This window comes from Bidens hawaiensis, unplaced genomic scaffold, assembly GCF_021521415.1.
Source record: "Bidens hawaiensis isolate Kalapana, Puna unplaced genomic scaffold, B.hawaiensis_p1.1 tig00021530_1, whole genome shotgun sequence".
NCBI classification, from domain to species: Eukaryota; Viridiplantae; Streptophyta; class Magnoliopsida; order Asterales; family Asteraceae; genus Bidens; species Bidens hawaiensis.
This window is the reverse complement of record NW_027493353.1, coordinates 180606-200332: the sequence shown is the minus strand read 5'-3', so window position 1 is coordinate 200332 and position 19727 is coordinate 180606. Positions and strand designations below refer to the sequence as shown.

The window sequence follows — 19727 nt, the reverse complement described above, 5'->3', positions numbered from 1 at the left end:
CAAAGATTTCAAATACTATGGACCAAAGAAGTTCCATGGAGACAAAGGAGCCATCACAATCGTAAGGTGGCTTGAAGAAATGGAGACGATTGTGATCACAAGCAAGTGTTCTGATGAAGAGAAGATTCAATATATTGCCCTCATGTTCAAAGGTGAAGCCTAAGAGTGGTGGAACACACTGATTCTGAGTAGAGGAAGGAAGGTGATGTATAGTCTGACTTGGAATGAGTTCAAAGACATGTTGATGGAAAAGTTTAGTCCAATGCACGAAACCAATCAAATCCAAACCAAATTCTTGAACCACAAAGTCATTGGAACGAACCTTCATGAGTACAACACAAAATTTCACGAATACTGTCGATTGGTTCCCTGCTGGTTACCCCTGAATCCAGCAAAGTAACACGTTATATTTGGGGACTGCCACGAGAGATTCATGACATGGTGAGGTCTCACTTGCCACAAACTGCCGACTCCGCGATGGAATTGGCAGGTTACTTGATGGGCGGAATGATCCGCAACAAAGAGGAGGATAAGAAGGTCGTAACAACACACAACTCAAGAAAAGGAGGAGACACCCGTTTCAAGGGTAAGGGAATTGACCAAAGAAGTTCTGGCTTCAACCCCAGCATCCCACAATGCAAAACATGTAAGAAATATCATAGGGGTAGATGCCAGTTTATTCCACGAATCTGTGAATCGTGTCATAGACCCGGTCACGCAACGGCCGATTGTTGGAAAAAGAAGATAACCTGCTATAACTGTAAAGAAATGGGAAATCTAAGCTTTGAATGCCCCAAGAACAAACCCGCAGCTTGTGGTGCGGGTGGAAGCGGTCAAAAGAACGAGCCAAAAAAGGGAAACGCAAGAGTCTTCGTCCTTGACACAAAAAAGGCGGCCGACATACTGGAAACCATTACCGGTACATTCCTAGTTAACAACAATTATGCTAGAGTCTTGTTTGATTCGGGTGCCAACTTAAGTTTTATAGATTATAACTTTTGTAGTCTATTAAACGAACCTTTAATCAAACTTAATAAAACTCTAAACGTCGAGACCGCTAGTGGCGAAACTATTAAAATCTCCGAAGATCTAGAAAACGGAAAAATCTTATTAGCCGGTTATCTTTTGCCTATTCAATTATTGCCTGTGACTCTTGCTGGTTTTGATGTTGTACTGAGTATGGATTGGTTATCCGATAACCATGCTCGTATCCTTTGCAATAGCAAGACCATTGAACTCCGAACCCCTGATAAACGAACCATTCGAATCATAGGGATAAAGACGCTGGCCAAGTTAGCCTAATCATCTCCATGATAAGGGCTAACAAATGTTTAAATCAAGGATGCTTAGCATTCATGGCCTACGTCACCAAAGAATCTAAACCTATAGAAATCAAAGATGTTCCAGTTGTTTCCGATTATGCTGATGTCTTTCCCGACGAACTTCCTGGAATCCCTCCCGATCGTGAAGTAGAGTTTAGGATCGATCTCATTCCTGGTACTGCTCCAATCGCTAAAGCTCCGTATCGCCTCGCACCAACTGAAATTAAGGAATTAAAGAAACAACTTGACGAACTTCTTGAGAAAGGCTTCATACGACCAAGTTCATCACCATGGGGAGCGCCAATTCTTTTCGTCAAGAAAAAAGATGGATCTATGAGCATGTGTATCGATTACCGAGCTCTAAACAAAGTCACCATCAAAAACCGTTATCCACTCCCTCGAATAGATGATTTCTTTAACCAACTTCAAGGCGCAAGTTTCTTTTCAAAAATCGATTTTCGTTCCGGTTATCACCAACTCAAAGTTCATTCCGAAGATATCCCGAAAATCGTCTTTCGAACAAGGTATGGCCATTATGATTTCACCGTTATGCCATTTGGACTTACTAATGCGCGAGCCGCTTTCATGGACATGATGAATCGAATCTGTAAGCCTTACTTAGATAAATTTGTGATCGTATTTATCGACGACATATTAATTTATTCTAAGTCTAAGGATGATCATGAAAACCATTTTCGAACTCTGCTCAAAATTCTTAGAACCGAGAAGTTGTACGCCAAGTTCTCAAAATGCGAAATATGGTTTCTCGAAGTGCAATTTCTTGGTTACATCATTAATGTCAACGGAATTCAAGTCGATCCCGATAAGATTGAAGCTATCTCTAAGTAGGAGATTCCAAAATCGCCAACCGAGATTCGAAGTTTCTTAGGTTTGGCCGGCTATTACCGTAGGTTCATCGAACATTTTTCCCGAATCTTTGTTCCCCTAACTTCTTTGACTCGTACAAATATCAAGTATGAATGGGGAACAAAACAACAAGAGGTATTCGATATACTCAAACAAAAGCTTACCCAAGCACCCATACTGGCCTTGCCAGAAGGTACTGAAGACTTCGTTGTCTTTAGTGATGCGTACTAATGCAACGTAAGAAAGTGATCACTTACGCCTCTCGTCAACTCAAGGTGCATGAAAAGAACTATACGACTCACGATCTAGAGTTAGGCGCCATAATTTTTGCATTGAAGATATGAGGCACTATCTCTATGGAGTAAGATTTACTGTGTACACTGATCATAAAAGCTTGAAGCACATCTTCGATCAAAAAGAACTTAATATGCGCCAACGAAGCTGGATGGAAACTGTCAACGATTACGACTGCGAGATCGTTTATCATGAAGGCAAAGCCAACGTTGTGGCTGACGCCTTGAGTCGTAAAGAACACGAAAAGCCAAAAAGAGTCCGAGCGTTAAGGCTAGAACTTCAAGTTGATCTTTTCAAACAAATCAAATCTGCCCAAACTCAAGTGATCAGTGAAAACCAAATCTCCCATGAAAAACGTAACGGCACTATTCACTCGCTAGTCAAAGGTGATGACGGTATCCTTAGAATGGGAAACCGGATTTGGGTACTAATCGTTGGAGATTTGCGTAAGAAAATCATGAACGAAGCCCATAAGTCCAAATACATGATGCACCCCGGTAGTGACAAAATGTACCAAAATCTCAAACCCAACTACTGGTGGAATTGGATGAAAAAGGACATTGCTTCGCAGGTTGCGAAATGTCTAACTTGTTTAAAAGTCAAGGCTGAACACCAAAGCCTTCTACGACTCACGATCTAGAGTTAGGCGCCATAATTTTTGCATTGAAGATATGAGGCACTATCTCTATGGAGTAAGATTTACTGTGTACACTGATCATAAAAGCTTGAAGCACATCTTCGATCAAAAAGAACTTAATATGCGCCAACGAAGCTGGATGGAAACTGTCAACGATTACGACTGCGAGATCGTTTATCATGAAGGCAAAGCCAACGTTGTGGCTGACGCCTTGAGTCGTAAAGAACACGAAAAGCCAAAAAGAGTCCGAGCGTTAAGGCTAGAACTTCAAGTTGATCTTTTCGAACAAATCAAATCTGCCAAAACTCAAGTGATCAGTGAAAACCAAATCTCCCATGAAAAACGTAACGGCACTATTGACTCGCTAGTCAAATGTGATGATGGTATCCTTAGAATGGGAAACCGGATTTGGGTACTAATCGTTGGAGATTTGCGTAAGAAAATCATAAACGAAGCCCGTAAGTCCAAATACATGATGCACCCCGGTAGTGACAAAATGTACCAAAATCTCAAACCCAACTACTGGTGGAATTGGATGAAAAAGGACATTGCTTCGCAGGTTGCGAAATGTCTAACTTGTTTAAAAGTCAAGGCTGAACACCAAAGCCTTCGGGATTGCTACAGCAACCCGAACTTCCCGTATGGAAATGGGAGTTAATAACCATGGATTTCATAACCAAACTCCCGAAAACGACTCGACAACACAATGCTATTTGGGTGATCGTCGATAGATTAACCAAATCCGCTCACTTTATACCCATCAATGAGTCGTACTCAATGGATAAATTAGCGCTTATATATGTGAACAACATCGTTGCTTTACATGGTGTACCGCTATTTATAATTTCTGATTGAGACAGTCGTTTCACGTCTCACTTTTGGAAAAGCTTCCAACAAGCACTCGGTACAAAGCAAAACCTTAGCACCGCCTATCATCCACAAACCGATGGGAAAAGTGAAAGGACAATTCAACCGTTGGAACATATTCTCCGCGCTCTTTTAATAGACTTAGGTGGAAGTTGGGATGATTACTTACCCCTAATGAAATTTTCGTCTAACAATAGTTATCACACGAGTATTCAAGCCGCACCATTCGAGGCGTTATATGGTTGAAAATGTAGAACGCCCGTGTGTTGGTCTGAAACCGGAGATAATCAATTGTCTGGACCCGAGATAGTCCAAGAAACCACCGACAAAGTTCTTCAAATCCGCGAACCACTTAAGACGGCACGTGACCGCCAAAAGAGTTACGCCGATGTCCGTCGTAAGCCGTTAGAATTCAATGTTGGTGACAAAGTTCTATTAAAAGTCTCGCTATGGAAAGGCGTCGTTTGTTTCGGCAAGAAAGGAAAACTAAGTCCTCGATTCGTTGGACCCTTCGAGGTACTCGAACGTATAGGCACTGTTGCATACCGTTTGCGACTGCCCGAGGAAAATCAAGGAATACACGACACGTTTCATGTTTCTAATCTGCGAAAATGTTTAGCCGATGAATATTTAGAAATGCCCTTGAAAGACGTTGAAATAAATGAAAACTTAAAATTCGTAGAACGTCCAATTCAAATTGAAGATTCAAAACTAAAGAAATTGAAAAGATGAACATTGAAAATTGTAAAGGTTAAATGGGATTCACGAAGAGGACCCGGGTATACTTGGGAACTCGAATCCGAAATGAAGAAGAAATACCCCCACTTATCCTCATGAAACAATCTCGAGGACGAGATTTATTTCAAGGTGGGGAGGATGTAACATCACGGAAATTTCGAGCCAAAAATGTCAATATTCAAGAGTCAAGGGACCAAATCTGTCAATTTCCAAACCCAAGGGTTTAAAATGAAAAATATGTTTTCCTGACCCATCGCGATACGCGATGGATCAGAAAAGACCCCATCGCGTACCGCGATGGGTTGTCTGACACATCGTGACACGTGTGCCACGTGGCGCACGGTGGCACAGTGTATCGCCACGTGTCACCACGTGGCAACGCGTCTGCCACGTGGCCACCTGTCGCCACGTGTGTGACTCACCAGACCTACGTCGCGATACGCGACGGGTGACCAAGAGGCTGTCGCGTACCGCGACGGGCTCCAAAACCTTGTCTATAAATAGCAAGGTCCGGGTTCTCATTTCCACACACCAAAAATCAGTTTACTACTCTCTCTCTAACTTCTCTCTTAAATATACAAACCCGACCCTCGATCCACCTCGAAAAATGTGCCTGATTCCTCGTTTTCCGTGCCATACCTCAATAATCGTGCCACCTCCCGACGATGTTATAAGCAAGAAGATGTTATTGGTGTGACGTCCCGACAATCATCTTGAAGTGCGTGCCGTGAAGAATGGGTGCCTCGTAAAGTGTGCCGACGTGGAAGAAGTATTGAGTTGCGTGCAAGGAAAAGGTGTTAATCAAAGAATAAGGAAATCAAGCGGCGACGAGGTGCTGCTCAAGTGAATAGGGTTATTAAGCCAAGAAAAAGGTAGGCATAATCCCCGAATAAAATAATAATAAAATATTATAAAGGCTTAAACCTAAAGTCGAGGTTATACTCGATACCTCGAGAATAAAAGAAATATATAACAAAGAAAAGAAAAGAAAAGAAATACAAGTGTATATATATGTGTGAATATAATTCTTTGTTATAAGTATTATTTAAGTAATAATGAGTATTCTTAAATAATAAAAGAAAAAGAATACGTTTCTTAAATAAAAGAAGAAACGTAAGGTTTTATAAATAAACTTAAAGTTTATAAATATTACTTTTTAACTAAATGTTTTAAAGTAAAGAATAAATAATCGAGGTGACGATTATAAAACAAGAATAAAGGTCTTAAGCCGGATTGTAAATCTTACTAACAAAAAGTTATACTCGTACTATTGGTGAAAGATAGCAAGGGAAAGACCCACGGGCGGTGTTTGAAGCCGATCCCAAATTGAAATAGGTGAATACGCCCTATTTTTACAAACTTGATTTCAAAAGAGTCAAACGTGTTATATGAAAAACTTTACATGAGACTAAGTGTCTCTAAAAACATTATAAATAAGAGTATAAGCCTAGCCCTCAGGCCGTAGTATACGTTTTTCTGGATCCTTTCATATGTGGTAAAATGCGGTGGGCACATCGCACCACGCTTGGTCACGACCTCCAGCAACGATGGGCCGGACCTAAGTACGTTCGAGTGAGACTGACCATGTGTATATTTATGGTACCTAAGTAATGTGGAAACGCTGCGGTGTTTCGCTGAGGTGACCTAGTGTAGAGACTCAAGTTTATAATGATGTTTTAACTAGGTTATTCCTAAGCGAAGATGGGCCGAGGCTTACGTGGTCTCGAGGGGTGATTTAGTAAAGAAAAATATTTTAGCGTCAGCATATTCACCAGCATTCGTTGCTGACGTATTTTCTAACATTTTGCAGGTAATCAAGAATAGAGCTTGTGAAGACGAATGACTCAAGAATCCGATGGCTCGGATATTTTGTTAGAACTTAAAAATATATAAATGATGGTTTTGTAAACTATAAAAAAATAAACATATATGGAACTTTCGTTCCATCTTTTGTAATGTAAATATTTACAGTTTCGATCCTTGTAAGACTCTCGCTAATAACCGTAACTCTGATTTATATACAAACATGGTACCAACTGTTGATCGCATGCCCAGACCTTAGATTGGGGTGTGACAGTCGCCAAGAATAACGACTTGCAAGAATCTGTGAGTAACCATTTCTCCTCATGTGTACTTACTTGACGCCGATCCATTTGACTCACATATAAGTAATTGTTTTTTGTGACCCAATGACTGGATAATAATGCAGGCCAAGCATGGAAAAAAGTATTAACATTCAATAGCTTTTTAGATTTGGTTCGGATTCAGCTAATAGGTTTTTCACCTCAACTCAATAAGTAAACATATACTAAGTCATTGAAACATGAAACTAAATTTATAAGTTGACAAATAAAGATGGAGAAATAAGATGCCAAATTCTCCTAAACAAAGATAATTAGAATCAGGATGCAAAGCCTCACTGTTGTTGCTGCTCACTTTGCTTTGCACTCGATGCTTCCTTAATTTCATCGCCTCCTCCTTCCTGCATCCAATAATATTTTTATTCATTATTTTGATATCGAATTATGTTAAGTATTATGACAAAATATATATTTTGACTAAAATAATGCAGTTCTATTTATTAAGTATTTTTAATTACTGTTATGTATAATAATATCATTTTGTAATTATGCATTTATTATAATTAATTAAATAGAAGTTTTTATATTTAAACAAATAATAAGCCTGTTTAGGCTCGCGAAACCTAATCAGAATTGGACTGTTAAACGAACTCTAATTTAAAGTCAAGCTCGGTCTCTAATTTGTTTAAGCTGGGATCAATTCAAGCTTTTAGTCAGCTGATCTAGTGAACCGCAACTTACGTCAATTCAACTTATTAATAATAAATGGGACGAACCACTACTAGAAAAATAGATGTTTGTCTGCAACTGAATTGTAGGAAATTTGTTGGAAAATACAGTTTCTAACAGTTTTCCAACAAAAAAGTTGTTGGAAAAACACATGTTTGAAAATCGTTTTCAATCATTTTCCAACAACTTTTCTTACAAAATTGCTACAAAAATATGTGGTTGTAAACTTCCTACAACTTTACTACAAAAACAATTTAACTTAACATAATGTTTTTTAGATAATATTGTAGGAAATATTTGTGGGAAAATGACTTGCTTTCTAGTAGTGAACGCTCGTAACATAGAAAAAACATTTGTACCTGCATATCAGAGGTCCAGAGAGTGAGGTTGTCGCGAAGGAGTTGCATGATCAAGGTGCTATCTTTGTAAGACTCCTCACCCAACGTATCCAACTCCGCAATTGCTTCATCAAAAGCCTGGAAAGGAGATTACAATGACATGATCATGTCACTAGCTTTTGAATAAAAGTAGTTGAAATGATTCATAAATCTGAATTTGTTATCATGTTTTGGTGTTCATACCTGTTTTGCAAGGCCACAAGCTCGGTCTGGAGAGTTCAAAATTTCATAGTAAAAGACGGAGAAATTGAGAGCCAGTCCGAGGCGGATTGGGTGTGTGGGTGCAAGTTCAGCATTTGCAATATCCTGCAAATAATGAAAAACAAATTGATAATATATCATTTTGCAGATAGTTGCAGATGAATAGTGTACAATGCATATAACTTTGAATTTATGATTTTATGCCTAAATGTTGGTAAATTTTCCTAAGACTACAAGAAAAATGGTTTATACGACAAGCTTATGGCGACGGCAATATGTCACCGGCATAGGAGAATGTGTCGTCGCTAACAAATTGTCTATCAGATAGTTTTGTTGTAGGGTAAATGCAATATATCTCAGTCCATATGGATACAAGAATACCAAAGCAAAATTAAATTTCAGAGAACATTCAAGCATGTTGCTAATTTTATTTAATGTAAAGAAGTGGTTAAGATCATTGAAAGACTATAATCACTTAACGGTATGATTTTCAAATTTTTATATGAATGGGTGTTAAACTTTCACTTTTCATTTATTTCATTTAGCAATATCTAATGTTTTCTTAAAACTATCAATACACGGATTTGTTTTATCTTATTTGTCGTTTACGTAAATTTTATTGAAACTGAAATTTATTTTTGAATAAAGCATTTTTTGATATTCCAATACTAAAAACACATTATTACGAACACAACTTGTTTCTTTTGCAGTAACATTTTGAATACAACAAATGAAAATTTAAAAAGTTTGAAAATGTGCATCTTATTTGAAAGTTAATCATGAAACTGGCTATCTAGAAAGTTGAAAGGGTTAACTGAAAGTTTTTAATATGTTTATTTTAATATGGTAAGAATATTATGGGTTATTTAGTTTGTGGTATTGTAATTTGTAATTTGTGTGATATAAATAAGTGGTCAGTGTTATTGTAATTTTTGTGCTTCGTTTTATAATAATAAAAGAGTCGAACAAGTTGTTTAATATCGTGTTTATGTGTTCGATCAAAGGCCTGATTTCCGACACATTTATGAAAACTTTTAATCATCCTGTTAAATGTATAATTTTTTTAAGATGGAATTTGACCTTATAAAACCTAAGGTGAATTATCAATTAATACCTAATCAATTATGGTAGCAATATGCAGAGGGATCATCTATATATACACCATCTCGCATCTAATCTCATACTGTTTCAAATGAGATAGAGGTTGGACAGTTTTCTAACCAAAAGTTTGATTGCCTATGGTCTGGACAGTCGTATGAATATTTGTCAGATCGGCCGTCCGTATATTGTTTAAACATAAATTTCGAAATTTAACTTTTTTTACTGTCTAAGTCTAAGTGTTTTGTGGACTGCCGTTTGAGGCGTAGCATAACCCGTATACAAATATTAAACGAAAAGTTAACCTGAGCGGACTTATACGCAGTGAGAGTACTCTCGGCAGCCTCTTGCCGATCACCACCCGCCTTAAACTCCGCAAGATACCTATGATAATCTCCCTTCATCTTCAAATAAAACACCTTCGAATCACCCGAAGTAGCTGAAGCAATAAGCCTCGAATCAAGCAGCTTCAAAATCCCATCACAAATCCTCGATAGCTCAGCCTCAATCTTCGTCCTATATTCCTTGATCACCTTCACATGATCCTCATTCCCACGCGACTCTTCCTTCTGCTCGATCGATGATATTATTCTCCACGAAGCACGACGAGCCCCGATCACGTTCTTGTACGCAACGGACAAAAGGTTACGCTCCTCGACCGAGAGTTCGTCCGTTTTGGACACTTTTTCAACAAATTCGACCATTTCGTCGTAGCGTTCGGCCTGCTCGGCGAGCTTGGCCATGTAGACGTTCTGTTCACGAGCTGATAATGCCATTTTGCGGTGAGTGGTGGATGAACAAAGAGATGTGAATAGGGTTTGAGTTGAATTTACGCAATGGGTAGAGATTTTTGTGGGGAAAAGATGAGGAGTGGAGTGAATGGTGGAGGAAAATGAACGGTGTTTATATTAATAATCACCAACTTGAGAATTGAGATTCGAGCCATCATATTCATGCATGAATAACTTGTACTTGATTGTATATACAATTTGTGTATTTGCTTTTTGAATATTTTTTCCAATTAACTGTGCATGTTATATATGACCATTAATCCTTTATTTTTCTTCTATTTTGTGTGTATGATAGTGCTCACGTGACACGATGGAATACACCACTTAAAAGGTTGCTGACAAGTCAAGCTAAGTCGAGACGGGTCTAGCTAGAACTTGACTTAAACTTCATACCGAACTAACTAGGGTTAGCTCAAAGTCAAAATCGAGCTAAAATCTTTATCTTGAACTTGTGTTTGACTCGATCAAATATCAAGTTGCCTCGACTTTAAAACTTACTTTATTATATAAATTACTTTTACCAAATAGATTGTAACAAAATTCTATTTAGCCCAATAAAAGTATGTAAGTTATACAATATATGAATTTATTAATTCTCGCATGGATTTACATTGCATGGGTTCGTTTGGAATCCATGCAGCCTTCTGAAAGCAAGTTCGTTTTCATCAAGTAGCAAGCATGTCTATAGCAGAAAAAACATGATTAGCAAGCAGATTAAGGGGGTGTTTGGGTGAGCTTTTAAAACTTGCTTATATGCTATTAGTTTGTTGAAAAGTAAAAAGTGTTTGGTAAAGCAAATCAAAAAACTTTAAAATAGAGTTTTTCAAAAGTTGTTTTTGTTTTTCAAAAAGCAAATAAGCATAAAAGCAATTTAAAAAACTCCTCCAACCACCCCCTTAGCTGATTAGCAAGAAAAGTGGTTAGTAAGTAGGCCATGAGGAGCTAGTTATCAACTTGGTCAGTACAATGTTCGGCAAGTTCCGCAAGAAAGCTGGTCACAAGCAAGAGAAAGAAACATAGTCTGGGTTTTAGCAAGAGCAAGAAAGAATTCGTGAGAATTCAAGCAAAAAATAGAAATTTATTTTTGAGTTGGAATAAGAAAAAAAAAAGTAGTCAATAGCCCGATGCTGAAGAAAGAAAGTAATCAAAAGTCAGATCTTGAAGATAGAAGGTAGAAAGTATCCTAACGTTTTATAAGTCAAAAGAGAAAAATTGTTGTTTTAATAGAAAGTAGCAATAAAAAAAAGGGAAGAAAGAAAGAAGTAAGGGAAAAAAGGAACAAAGAAAGCAAGGAAAAGTAAGAAATCAAGAAGAATCAAGAAAGAACAATCATGATCCACTGGTTTCGATTGGGGAAAAGAGCAAGAGAACGGTCCGTCATTAGGATTAATAGGGAATATTGAAAGTTAATCTTGAAACGGGTTATCAAAAAAGTTGATGAGTTGGTTTTGAAAGAAAGTGAAAGTTGAATGGGTATTTCAAAAGAGTTTAATTAACTAGAATTTAATTAATATTTTGATTGTTTAGAATTATCTATGTTTAAGAAATTGTTTAATATAAATAGCTGGTCAGGTTATGTAATTGGTGTATCAAGAATTATAATAATTGGAAAAAGTCAATCTTGGTTGAGATCATTGTAGTACTAATCAAGCTCTTGAGATACTCTCATAAGTAGAAACTGCATTATAACATCCTTAATAAAAACTCCATACCTTCAATGAAACCCTTGAACTCTACATAACTAACTTTCTTAATTAATGATAACTATCGCTTGAATATGTGACCCGTAAGAACTAATCAATGGTGCCTTCTATTGTTAGGTTGGGTGTCGATAAAGTCTAGGTTCGTTCCTGCCAATTCTCATAGTTGAATGAGTTTGGTCTAGACATGTTCTTAGTTAGTAGGTGCAGAGGCTAGATGTGTAATTTTGCTGTTCTGTTTTGGTTAGTCGTTATAAGACGATTAGACGGATTAGGGTCTGTTACTTTTGTTTAACCCATTCAATTTAGGATTCTTTGAATTCTGTAATCTTGTTTTTAATTCGTTCTAATTCTTCGTTTCAATAATAATTCCAATCTTCGCTATTATCTTTTGAGTATTATTGGAGTGATTGTTCGATCCAATTTTAACAATTGGTATCAGAGCCCTGCTACGACTCGATTGTTCAAAAGGCTCGTTGTTCGTTTCGATTGAAGATCAATTAACGATTCAAGATGGTTTCTACAAAGTTTGAATTGGAGAAATATGATGGAAAGAATGATTTCGGATTGTGGAGAGTTAAAATGAAGGCCATGTTAGATCATCAAGGTCTGGTTGATGCTCTCACCGGAAAAGCTAGATTACCGGCGGATCTTTCTAATAATGAAAAGAAGAATGTATTGGAGAAGGCGCACAGTGCAATAATACTCAGTCTAGGTGATCGTGGGTTGAGAAAATTGGCTAAAGAAACTTTGGCTGCCTGAATTTGGGAGAAGTTGAAAAGTCTGTATATGACGAAGTCTTTGGCCAATCGATTATATCTCAAGAAGAGATTGCACATGTTTCACATGGTGTCCGGCAAATCACTTGAATATCAAACCGATGAATTTAATAAGTTGGTAATTGATCTTGAAAGTATTGATGTTGAACTGGATGAAGAAGACCAAGCCATCATCTTCTTGGCATTGTTACTTGCTTCATACGAACACTTTGTTAGCATTCTCGTGTATGGGAGAGAAACATTGAATATGGAGGAGGTATTGCCAGCTTTGAAATCTAGGGAGTTAAAGTAAAGAAATGATGGACAAGATGATGGAGGAGAGGGTTTGGTTGTTCGTGGAATCTATACAAAGAAATCCAAAGTTTAAAAGTGTAACTAGTTCAAAATCAAACGTTAAAAGGAAGTGTTGTATTTGTAACTCGGAAAAAACACTTAAAGAGAGATTGCCCGGATAGAAAGATGAGCCAAGTTCTTCAAAAAGAGATGGTGAAGGATTAGAAGATGGGTATGAAAGTGCAGATGTTTTGGTTGTTACTAATAAAATGTCTAATAATGAATGGTTAATGGACTCAAGCTGTACTTATCACATGACTTCAAACAAAGATTGTTTTGAAAGATTTGAAGATAGAAGATCTTGGAACAATTAAACTGGGTGATGATAGGACATGCGATATTCAAGGATAAGGTACTGTTACATTGCAGTTAGACAATGGAGCAGATGTTGACTTGAAGAATGTAAGGTTTATTCCTGATTTAACTAAGAATTTGATATCTCTTGGTACTTTTGAAAGTGAAGGTCTTATTGTGAGTTTAAAGGGTGGTAAATCTAGAGTCATTAAGGGTTTCATGGTGATCATGACTGGAAATAGAAGGAGTAACAACATATATTTCTTGGATGGACATGCTATTCAAGGTTCTGCAATGATAGCCGAAGAAAAGGAAATGAATCACACAATGTTATGGCACAAAAAACTTGGCGATATGAGTGAACAAGGCTTGTTTGAGTTGGGTAAACAATAATTGTTGACTGGGTTGAAGCAAAATGAAGTAGAGTTTTGTGAGCATTGTGTGATGGGAAATGCAAAAAGAGTCAGTTTCAAGAAAGGTATTCACACTACCAAAGGAATACTTGACTATACTCGTGCTGACTTATGGGGTCCAGCTAAGGTGGAGTCCTTAGGTGGGGCAAGTTATTTCTAAGCATGGTTGATGATTTCTCTAGAAGAGTATGGGTGTATGTTCTCAAACATAAAGATCATGTTTTTGAAAAATTCAAAGAATGGAAAGCACTTGTAAAGAATCAAACTTAAAAGAAGATTAAAAAGTTGAGAACTGACAATGGGTTGGAATGTAGTGGTTGGTTCAATAAGTTTTGCAAAGATCATGGCATTGCAAGGCACTTATCTGTACATGGAACTCCACAACCAAACAGGTTGGTGGAGAGGATGAATAGGACTCTATTAGAGAAAGTAAGGTGCATGTTACATAGTTCGGGAATGCCTAAAAAGTTTTGGGCAGAAGCAGTAACTACTGCAACTTATCTTGCCAATAGATCTCCATCAGCAGCCATAGACATGATGATTCCAATAGAAAAGTGGTTAGGTACTAAGTCTCACTTTGATAATTTGAAAGTATTTGGTTCTTTGGCTTATACCCATATAAGCCAGGGAAAACTAGAACCAAGATTGATATCCTGAAGGAGTTAAAGGGTATAGGTTGTGAAGAGTTGGTAATGTTACACCTAAGATCATTGTTAGCATGGATGTTATGTTAAGAGAAGAAATAATGTAAAAGGATGTATTAGCTCAAGCTGAGGGTACAGGGCCCAAAAGGTTTTGGGGCCCAAAAGAAAAAAATTCTGGATGTTCAAGAAACTTACTTAAATTCTTTCAGTTAGCCCCTTCAACTTTCTTGATGAACCGTTTCAAGATTAACTTTCAATATTCCCCCTTAATCTTAAAACCGATACGTTCTCTTCCCTTCTTGCTTCTTGCTCATTCTTATCGTTCTTTCTTCCTTGTTTCTTTTGATAAATGCTTGCTAAACTTTCTTGCTTTGAGGTTTCTTGTTTTGTTCTTTCTTTCTTGCTAACAATCTTGCTTTAACTTGAAAAACGAGTTTCTTTCTCTTGCTTAAATTCTTGCGAATTTAATTTTGTTCTTGCTATAACCCGAACTAGGTTTCTTGCTCTTGCTTCTAATTATAGAATCAGTTTACTTACTCCGAACTTGCTCTGGCCAACTTGCTAACCAGTTTTCTTGCTGAACATTATACTGACCAACTTGCTAATCAGTTTCTGGCCTTCTTGCTAACCAGTTTTTCTTGAACCTGGCCCACTTGCTAATCAGGTTTTCTTGCTACAGACCTACTTGCTGATTAGATTTTTCTTTCTTCAAGATCTGACTCTTGACTGCCTTTCTACCTTCTTTCAATAATCGAGTTCTTGATTACCTTCTACTTTCTTTCAAGAAACAAATTCTTGATTTACCTTCTTTCTTACATCAAGAAACTTGTTCTTGACTTACCTACTTCTTACTTTCTTTCTCTCCTTTTAAATCATCAAGAAAAGCATTCTTGATTACCTACTTGACCTTTTTTATGTGCATACTTGTCGCCTGTTACATGGCTTCTTTTTTTTTCTTTCGTGATCACAAACTAAGATCACCTTCTTAACGCTCCTTTCTCACTGATCACAAAAATCGTGACCAACCCTTACTTTCTTCTTGGTTTATTAATTCAAATCTAAGTGGGGACTTTATCTCCACAAAACATCCCGCTTCCTTCTTTGATATACCCTTCGATATCTCTCTCTTCTCACCCTGCACTGCAGCTAACGGGGCTGCACCCCTATATTCCGTCTTTTCGGTCATCAAACGAATTCCTTAGCTCCCCACTCTTTCGTTTCTTCGGCGACACGTCTGTTGGTTTTTCCGCCATAAAAACAAACTCCTTGTTGCGATTTCCTCTCATGGCTAGAAAGAGTGTCCGACAAAATAAAACAAGATCACATACTAGGTTAAACCTCCCGCTTCTACTTGATCATTCCCTGAACACTTTGTTAACTTCAAATCAAATCAACATGACGTTTTGCTTCCATGCAAGCCCATTATAATTGATATTCATGTGGGGTCGGTGAAAAATAATTCTAGTCCACCTGTGAAGTAATTTATTTGCATGGAATTGAAAAGGAAAAACTTTGGATGTGGTTTCATCATGGGTTGATGCATAGTGTTAATTGTTGGAAATCATGCCCAATAACACAATACTTTGATCTCAACCAAGATCGACTCTTTCTGTTTTATTATAATTATTGACTCTTACAAATTACAAAAACTCTAACCATCTATTTATACTAAACTAACAACTTGCAAAACAAGACAACTCATTCTTATAAACTAAATAACTAGTTTATTCTTACCATACTAAATAAACGTACCAAAATAAACTTACTTAAATTCTTTCACTTAGCCCCTTCAACTTTCTTGATGAAACGTTTCAAGATTAACTTTCAATAATGTTTTGATCAATAGTAACTTATTTACTAGTTAGTTTTTTTATCTAACAAACTAGACCAAACACTTGACCCACATGTCACATGTGCAGTCACAAGTTTTGGGTCCAATTTATATGAAAAAGAGAATTTAGTATATTTGTAGGGAAATAAGACAGCTCCTAGACATAAATTAGAAGACATATTCTTGGACCTTTGGCTTTAACCATTTAAGACATATTCTTAGGCCCACACACTTACTTAACATGTCTCCAAACTCAACTTTTAATCCATCTACTTCCTTACTTAATGCAACCTTTGTCACCACTTTCTGATCTTGAACACTTTTTTCAAACAGAGTTTGCTGCATCATCTGTTTATTATTTTTTCCATCTATCAAATTTGGAGATAATTTTCTCCGGTCTTTGTTCATCCAACATTTCAAACCTCCTCTTCTCACCAAGGCATTCTTCCTTTGGCACACATCTTGCAACTTATGCGTTGGACTCACAACCTATGACTAGAGATTCAACTGAACTTTGTTGGGCTTTTCTTACTGACCTCTGGTCTTCTAAACATGCGATCAAAGTCAAAGGTCCAAGCATAAATTAAGGAATGCTAAAATTTAGCCATTGTTATGCCTTTTCTTTTATGCATAGGAATCGTCTTATTTATATATAAGCTGAAAATATATCAAATCCTCTTTTGATTTCTTAAGAAAAACATGTGATGTGTCGACTACTTGATCTCATAGTCTTTTTGGTTTATGTTTGCGAGCCAATTTCTCTAACATAGTCCACAGAATGACGCGAACGTGTCAAGAGATCGAACTAAGTGGTCAACAAATATAGAAACACGAAAACCAACTTACTTTAAAAAGGAAACTATTAATAGAAAATATATACACATATAGACCTCAAGTGTTTTGATTCATATCTATATCGACAACAAAAGGCATCTTAATTGTTTCAACTCTTCTTTTATTTCCTTCATCGTGGGCCTTGTCTTTGCTTTAAGATCAAGGCAGCTAACTGCTATCTTAGCAACACATTTCACCACCTCAGTATACTCATCTCTCTTCAGTTGATCATCAAGAACTTTAACCAATGCATTTTGTTCCAGTAGCGAACCGAAGTATGCTGCTGCACCTTTATGGACTATTAGCGATATCTCTAAGGACTGAATATTTGTTCCCGTAAGTAACTCTACAAGAACAACTCCAAAACTGTAAACATCACTCTTCTCGGTTAACTTACAGGTTCGAAAGTATTCAGGATCCACATACCCTGCGGTTCCTTTAACAAAAGTTGAAAATTGAGTTTGACCAGGAGGAACGAATCTTGATATCCCAAAATCAGACACTTTTGCAGTGAAATCATCATCAACAGTATATTTGATGGTTTCACATCTCTATGGATTATGCGTACCGTTGAATGCAGGTACGAAAGAGCTTCAGCAATGTCTTCAGATATCTTCAGCCGTTTGTCCAATGTCAATATAGGATCCTTTGTATGTATGTGGTGACATAAGGTGTCATTGGTTACATATTCATACACAAGCAAGGGAACATGCGTTTCTAGACAACATCCAAGGAGTTCTACAATATTTGGATGATTGATTTTTGATAGAATGATTACCTCATTCACAAACTGCTTGACTTGGTTTTGGTCAATTACTTTAGACTTCTTGATGGCTACAAGTGTCTTGTCTGTTAAGATTCCTTTGTAAGCCATACCATAACCGCCTTGGCCTATAACATTGGCATCGTTGAAGTTGTCAGTTGCTTTTTTCAGCTCTTCTTCTGTGAAAATTTTTGCTTTGTTTCCCGTATCTTTGCATATAAATAGCATTTCCTGTAACATGATACCACCATTTTGCTTGAAGAAGTCCTTTCTAACCTCGATTTTTCTCCTTTGCTTAACTCTCCAATAAACAAAAAATATTGTCAAAGCTGCACCGATGACACCTTCAATGAAACCTGCATCATAGATCTCAATCTTTTATTATAGTCATCAAAGGGGTACCTAGCCACCTCAACTATTCAATTATCTTGTGTCAGTGTGATTACCTTTAATGAAGGATGTATTTCCTGAGCTATCATTTGTGCACTGTACACCTCTTTTTGTATCACAATGGGGTCGTTTACAGTGAACACAAGAATAACTCCCATATGGGTTCTTACAATGTCCCAGCAAGCAATCATTGAGTTTTGGAGATTCACACTCCCTGACATCTAATTGAAAACATGAGAATAATTCATCATCATCGTACTCAGTATATCTCACCAATAGCAAAGCTATGGTAGGGTCTGAGGAGGGTAAGATGTAGACAGTCTTACCTCTACCTTTAGAAATAGAGAGGCTGCTTCTGGTGAGACCCTGGCTCGATAGTAGTTTTGCATCAAGCCTTGGACATAAGGCATGTAACACTGAACAATCGGGACACTGCCGATTGGTGCATGTACCCTTGTCTTTCGACTATCAACGCCACCACATGATGCCTGATTAACCTTCCGCCACTTTTAACGTTATTTTCACAAGATTAGTAAAATAACGTCAAAATTAGTGCAATTTCACTTTTGCTCACCCGAGGGTTCACACATATATACATTATATGCGTGCACCACAAGCAAACCATGAGAATAACGTTAAAAGTGGCGATTAATTGGTTCTCATAATAATAATGAGTGCTCGCATATATATTATTTAAATGCAAAATATGACGTAGTGTAGACAGTACCTTGACATCCATTCTGGATGTACGGGTTTCCCATGTATCCCTGTGGGCATTTGCAGCGATAGCCATGAAAAATGTCTTCTCTATCAACACATGCATTTTTTTCTTGGTACATATAGGTTCTTTTATCCTTCTGAGCTTCTTCATATGTTGTATTCCCAGCAGACCATTTGTCCGGGAAGGACTTGTTCGAGGAAAAAGTGCTATGATCACCATTGTTAAAGTTAAACAGATGTTTATCCACAAGGAAAGAATAACCACACATGTTAGAATACAATACTTTTGTGTTGTTTTCATTTGGTCTGACAGCAATTTTTGCATATGTCATGTTCAGAGGAATGACAGATTTGCGACACTCATGGTCTAGACATGACCCATTTTTTGTATTTTCCAAGTTATAGAAGTCTGTTAGGCTCTTTGCAGTCACAACAGGCTCTGCAAGTTTAATATGGTCTTCAATGTAGTGCCCTACTCCAAGAAAATTGTTTAGTCTGCTTGAGAATGGGAACCTGGACATATTGTATGAATTTGATGAACCACTAAGTAAACTCCATAATTCGATATAGCAACCATGAGCAATAGGGAGATTAACAGTTAGATGGCCATCTAGTTTTACCTCGAAACCGTCTATAGATATAGTTGATCCTTCAGAAGAGCTGAAAGCTTGGTTCAAGCAGGGAACCTGCCTTGCTGAGTCACATTCTATGTAATAAGACTTGTCCATATGGCAGGCTTCTTTGGTTCCGAATGGGTAACGTATAGTAACATTTCCATGTGTTTTGGGCACTTGTCGGTAACATTGTGTAACATTAATCGCTAACCCGATAATTGAAGTTTGCAGCAGCAGCATTACTAGCTGAGGCAATTTCATTTTGGTTTTAGGGGTTAGTATCATATGGTGCTGGATATATAAGGTACAAATATTGCCTGTAGGTGAGATCAGCTATTGCTTAAGGTTCCTAGGAGATCATGATTTGCCTAGTATTTCTTTCTTTGTAT

At 37.3% G+C, this 19727-nt stretch overlaps 2 protein-coding genes across 2 annotated transcripts; both read right to left on the bottom strand.

Moving 5' to 3' along the window:
* Positions 1-6982: 6982 nt before the first annotated feature.
* Positions 6983-10239, bottom strand: LOC143563812 (14-3-3-like protein GF14 omega). Its single transcript, XM_077051271.1, has 4 exons — positions 9538-10239; positions 8117-8239; positions 7895-8011; positions 6983-7207 (listed from the first exon to the last, which is right to left on the bottom strand). The coding sequence occupies exons 1-4, from the start codon at positions 10006-10008 to the stop codon at positions 7142-7144; spliced, it is 777 nt and encodes a 258-aa protein (XP_076907386.1). The 5' UTR covers positions 10009-10239; the 3' UTR covers positions 6983-7141.
* Positions 10240-16928: 6689 nt separating this feature from the next.
* Positions 16929-19599, bottom strand: LOC143563822 (wall-associated receptor kinase 5-like). Its single transcript, XM_077051281.1, has 3 exons — positions 18732-19599; positions 17630-17970; positions 16929-17402 (listed from the first exon to the last, which is right to left on the bottom strand). Exons 1-3 carry the CDS (start codon positions 19597-19599, stop codon positions 16929-16931), a joined length of 1683 nt encoding a protein of 560 aa, XP_076907396.1.
* Between the last annotated feature and the right edge of the window lie 128 nt (positions 19600-19727).

Bases quoted from the DNA above. Each gene is read 5' to 3' on its own strand.
- LOC143563812 (XM_077051271.1), bottom strand. From the start codon at position 10,008: ATGGCATTATCAGCTCGTGAACAGAACGTCTACATGGCCAAGCTCGCC. The intron at 8,012-8,116 runs GTATGAACACCA...TCTCCTTTCCAG, and splicing joins CTTGTGGCCTTGCAAAACAG to GCTTTTGATGAAGCAATTGC. The intron at 7,208-7,894 runs GTACAAATGTTT...TATTGGATGCAG, and splicing joins TCTGGACCTCTGATATGCAG to GAAGGAGGAGGCGATGAAAT.
- LOC143563822 (XM_077051281.1), bottom strand. From the start codon at position 19,599: ATGAAATTGCCTCAGCTAGTAATGCTGCTGCTGCAAACTTCAATTATC. The intron at 17,971-18,731 runs GTACTGTCTACA...TCTATGATGCAG, and splicing joins CATCCAGAATGGATGTCAAG to GTTTCATTGAAGGTGTCATC. The intron at 17,403-17,629 runs GTAATCATTCTA...CATAATCCATAG, and splicing joins TCAAGCAGTTTGTGAATGAG to AGATGTGAAACCATCAAATA.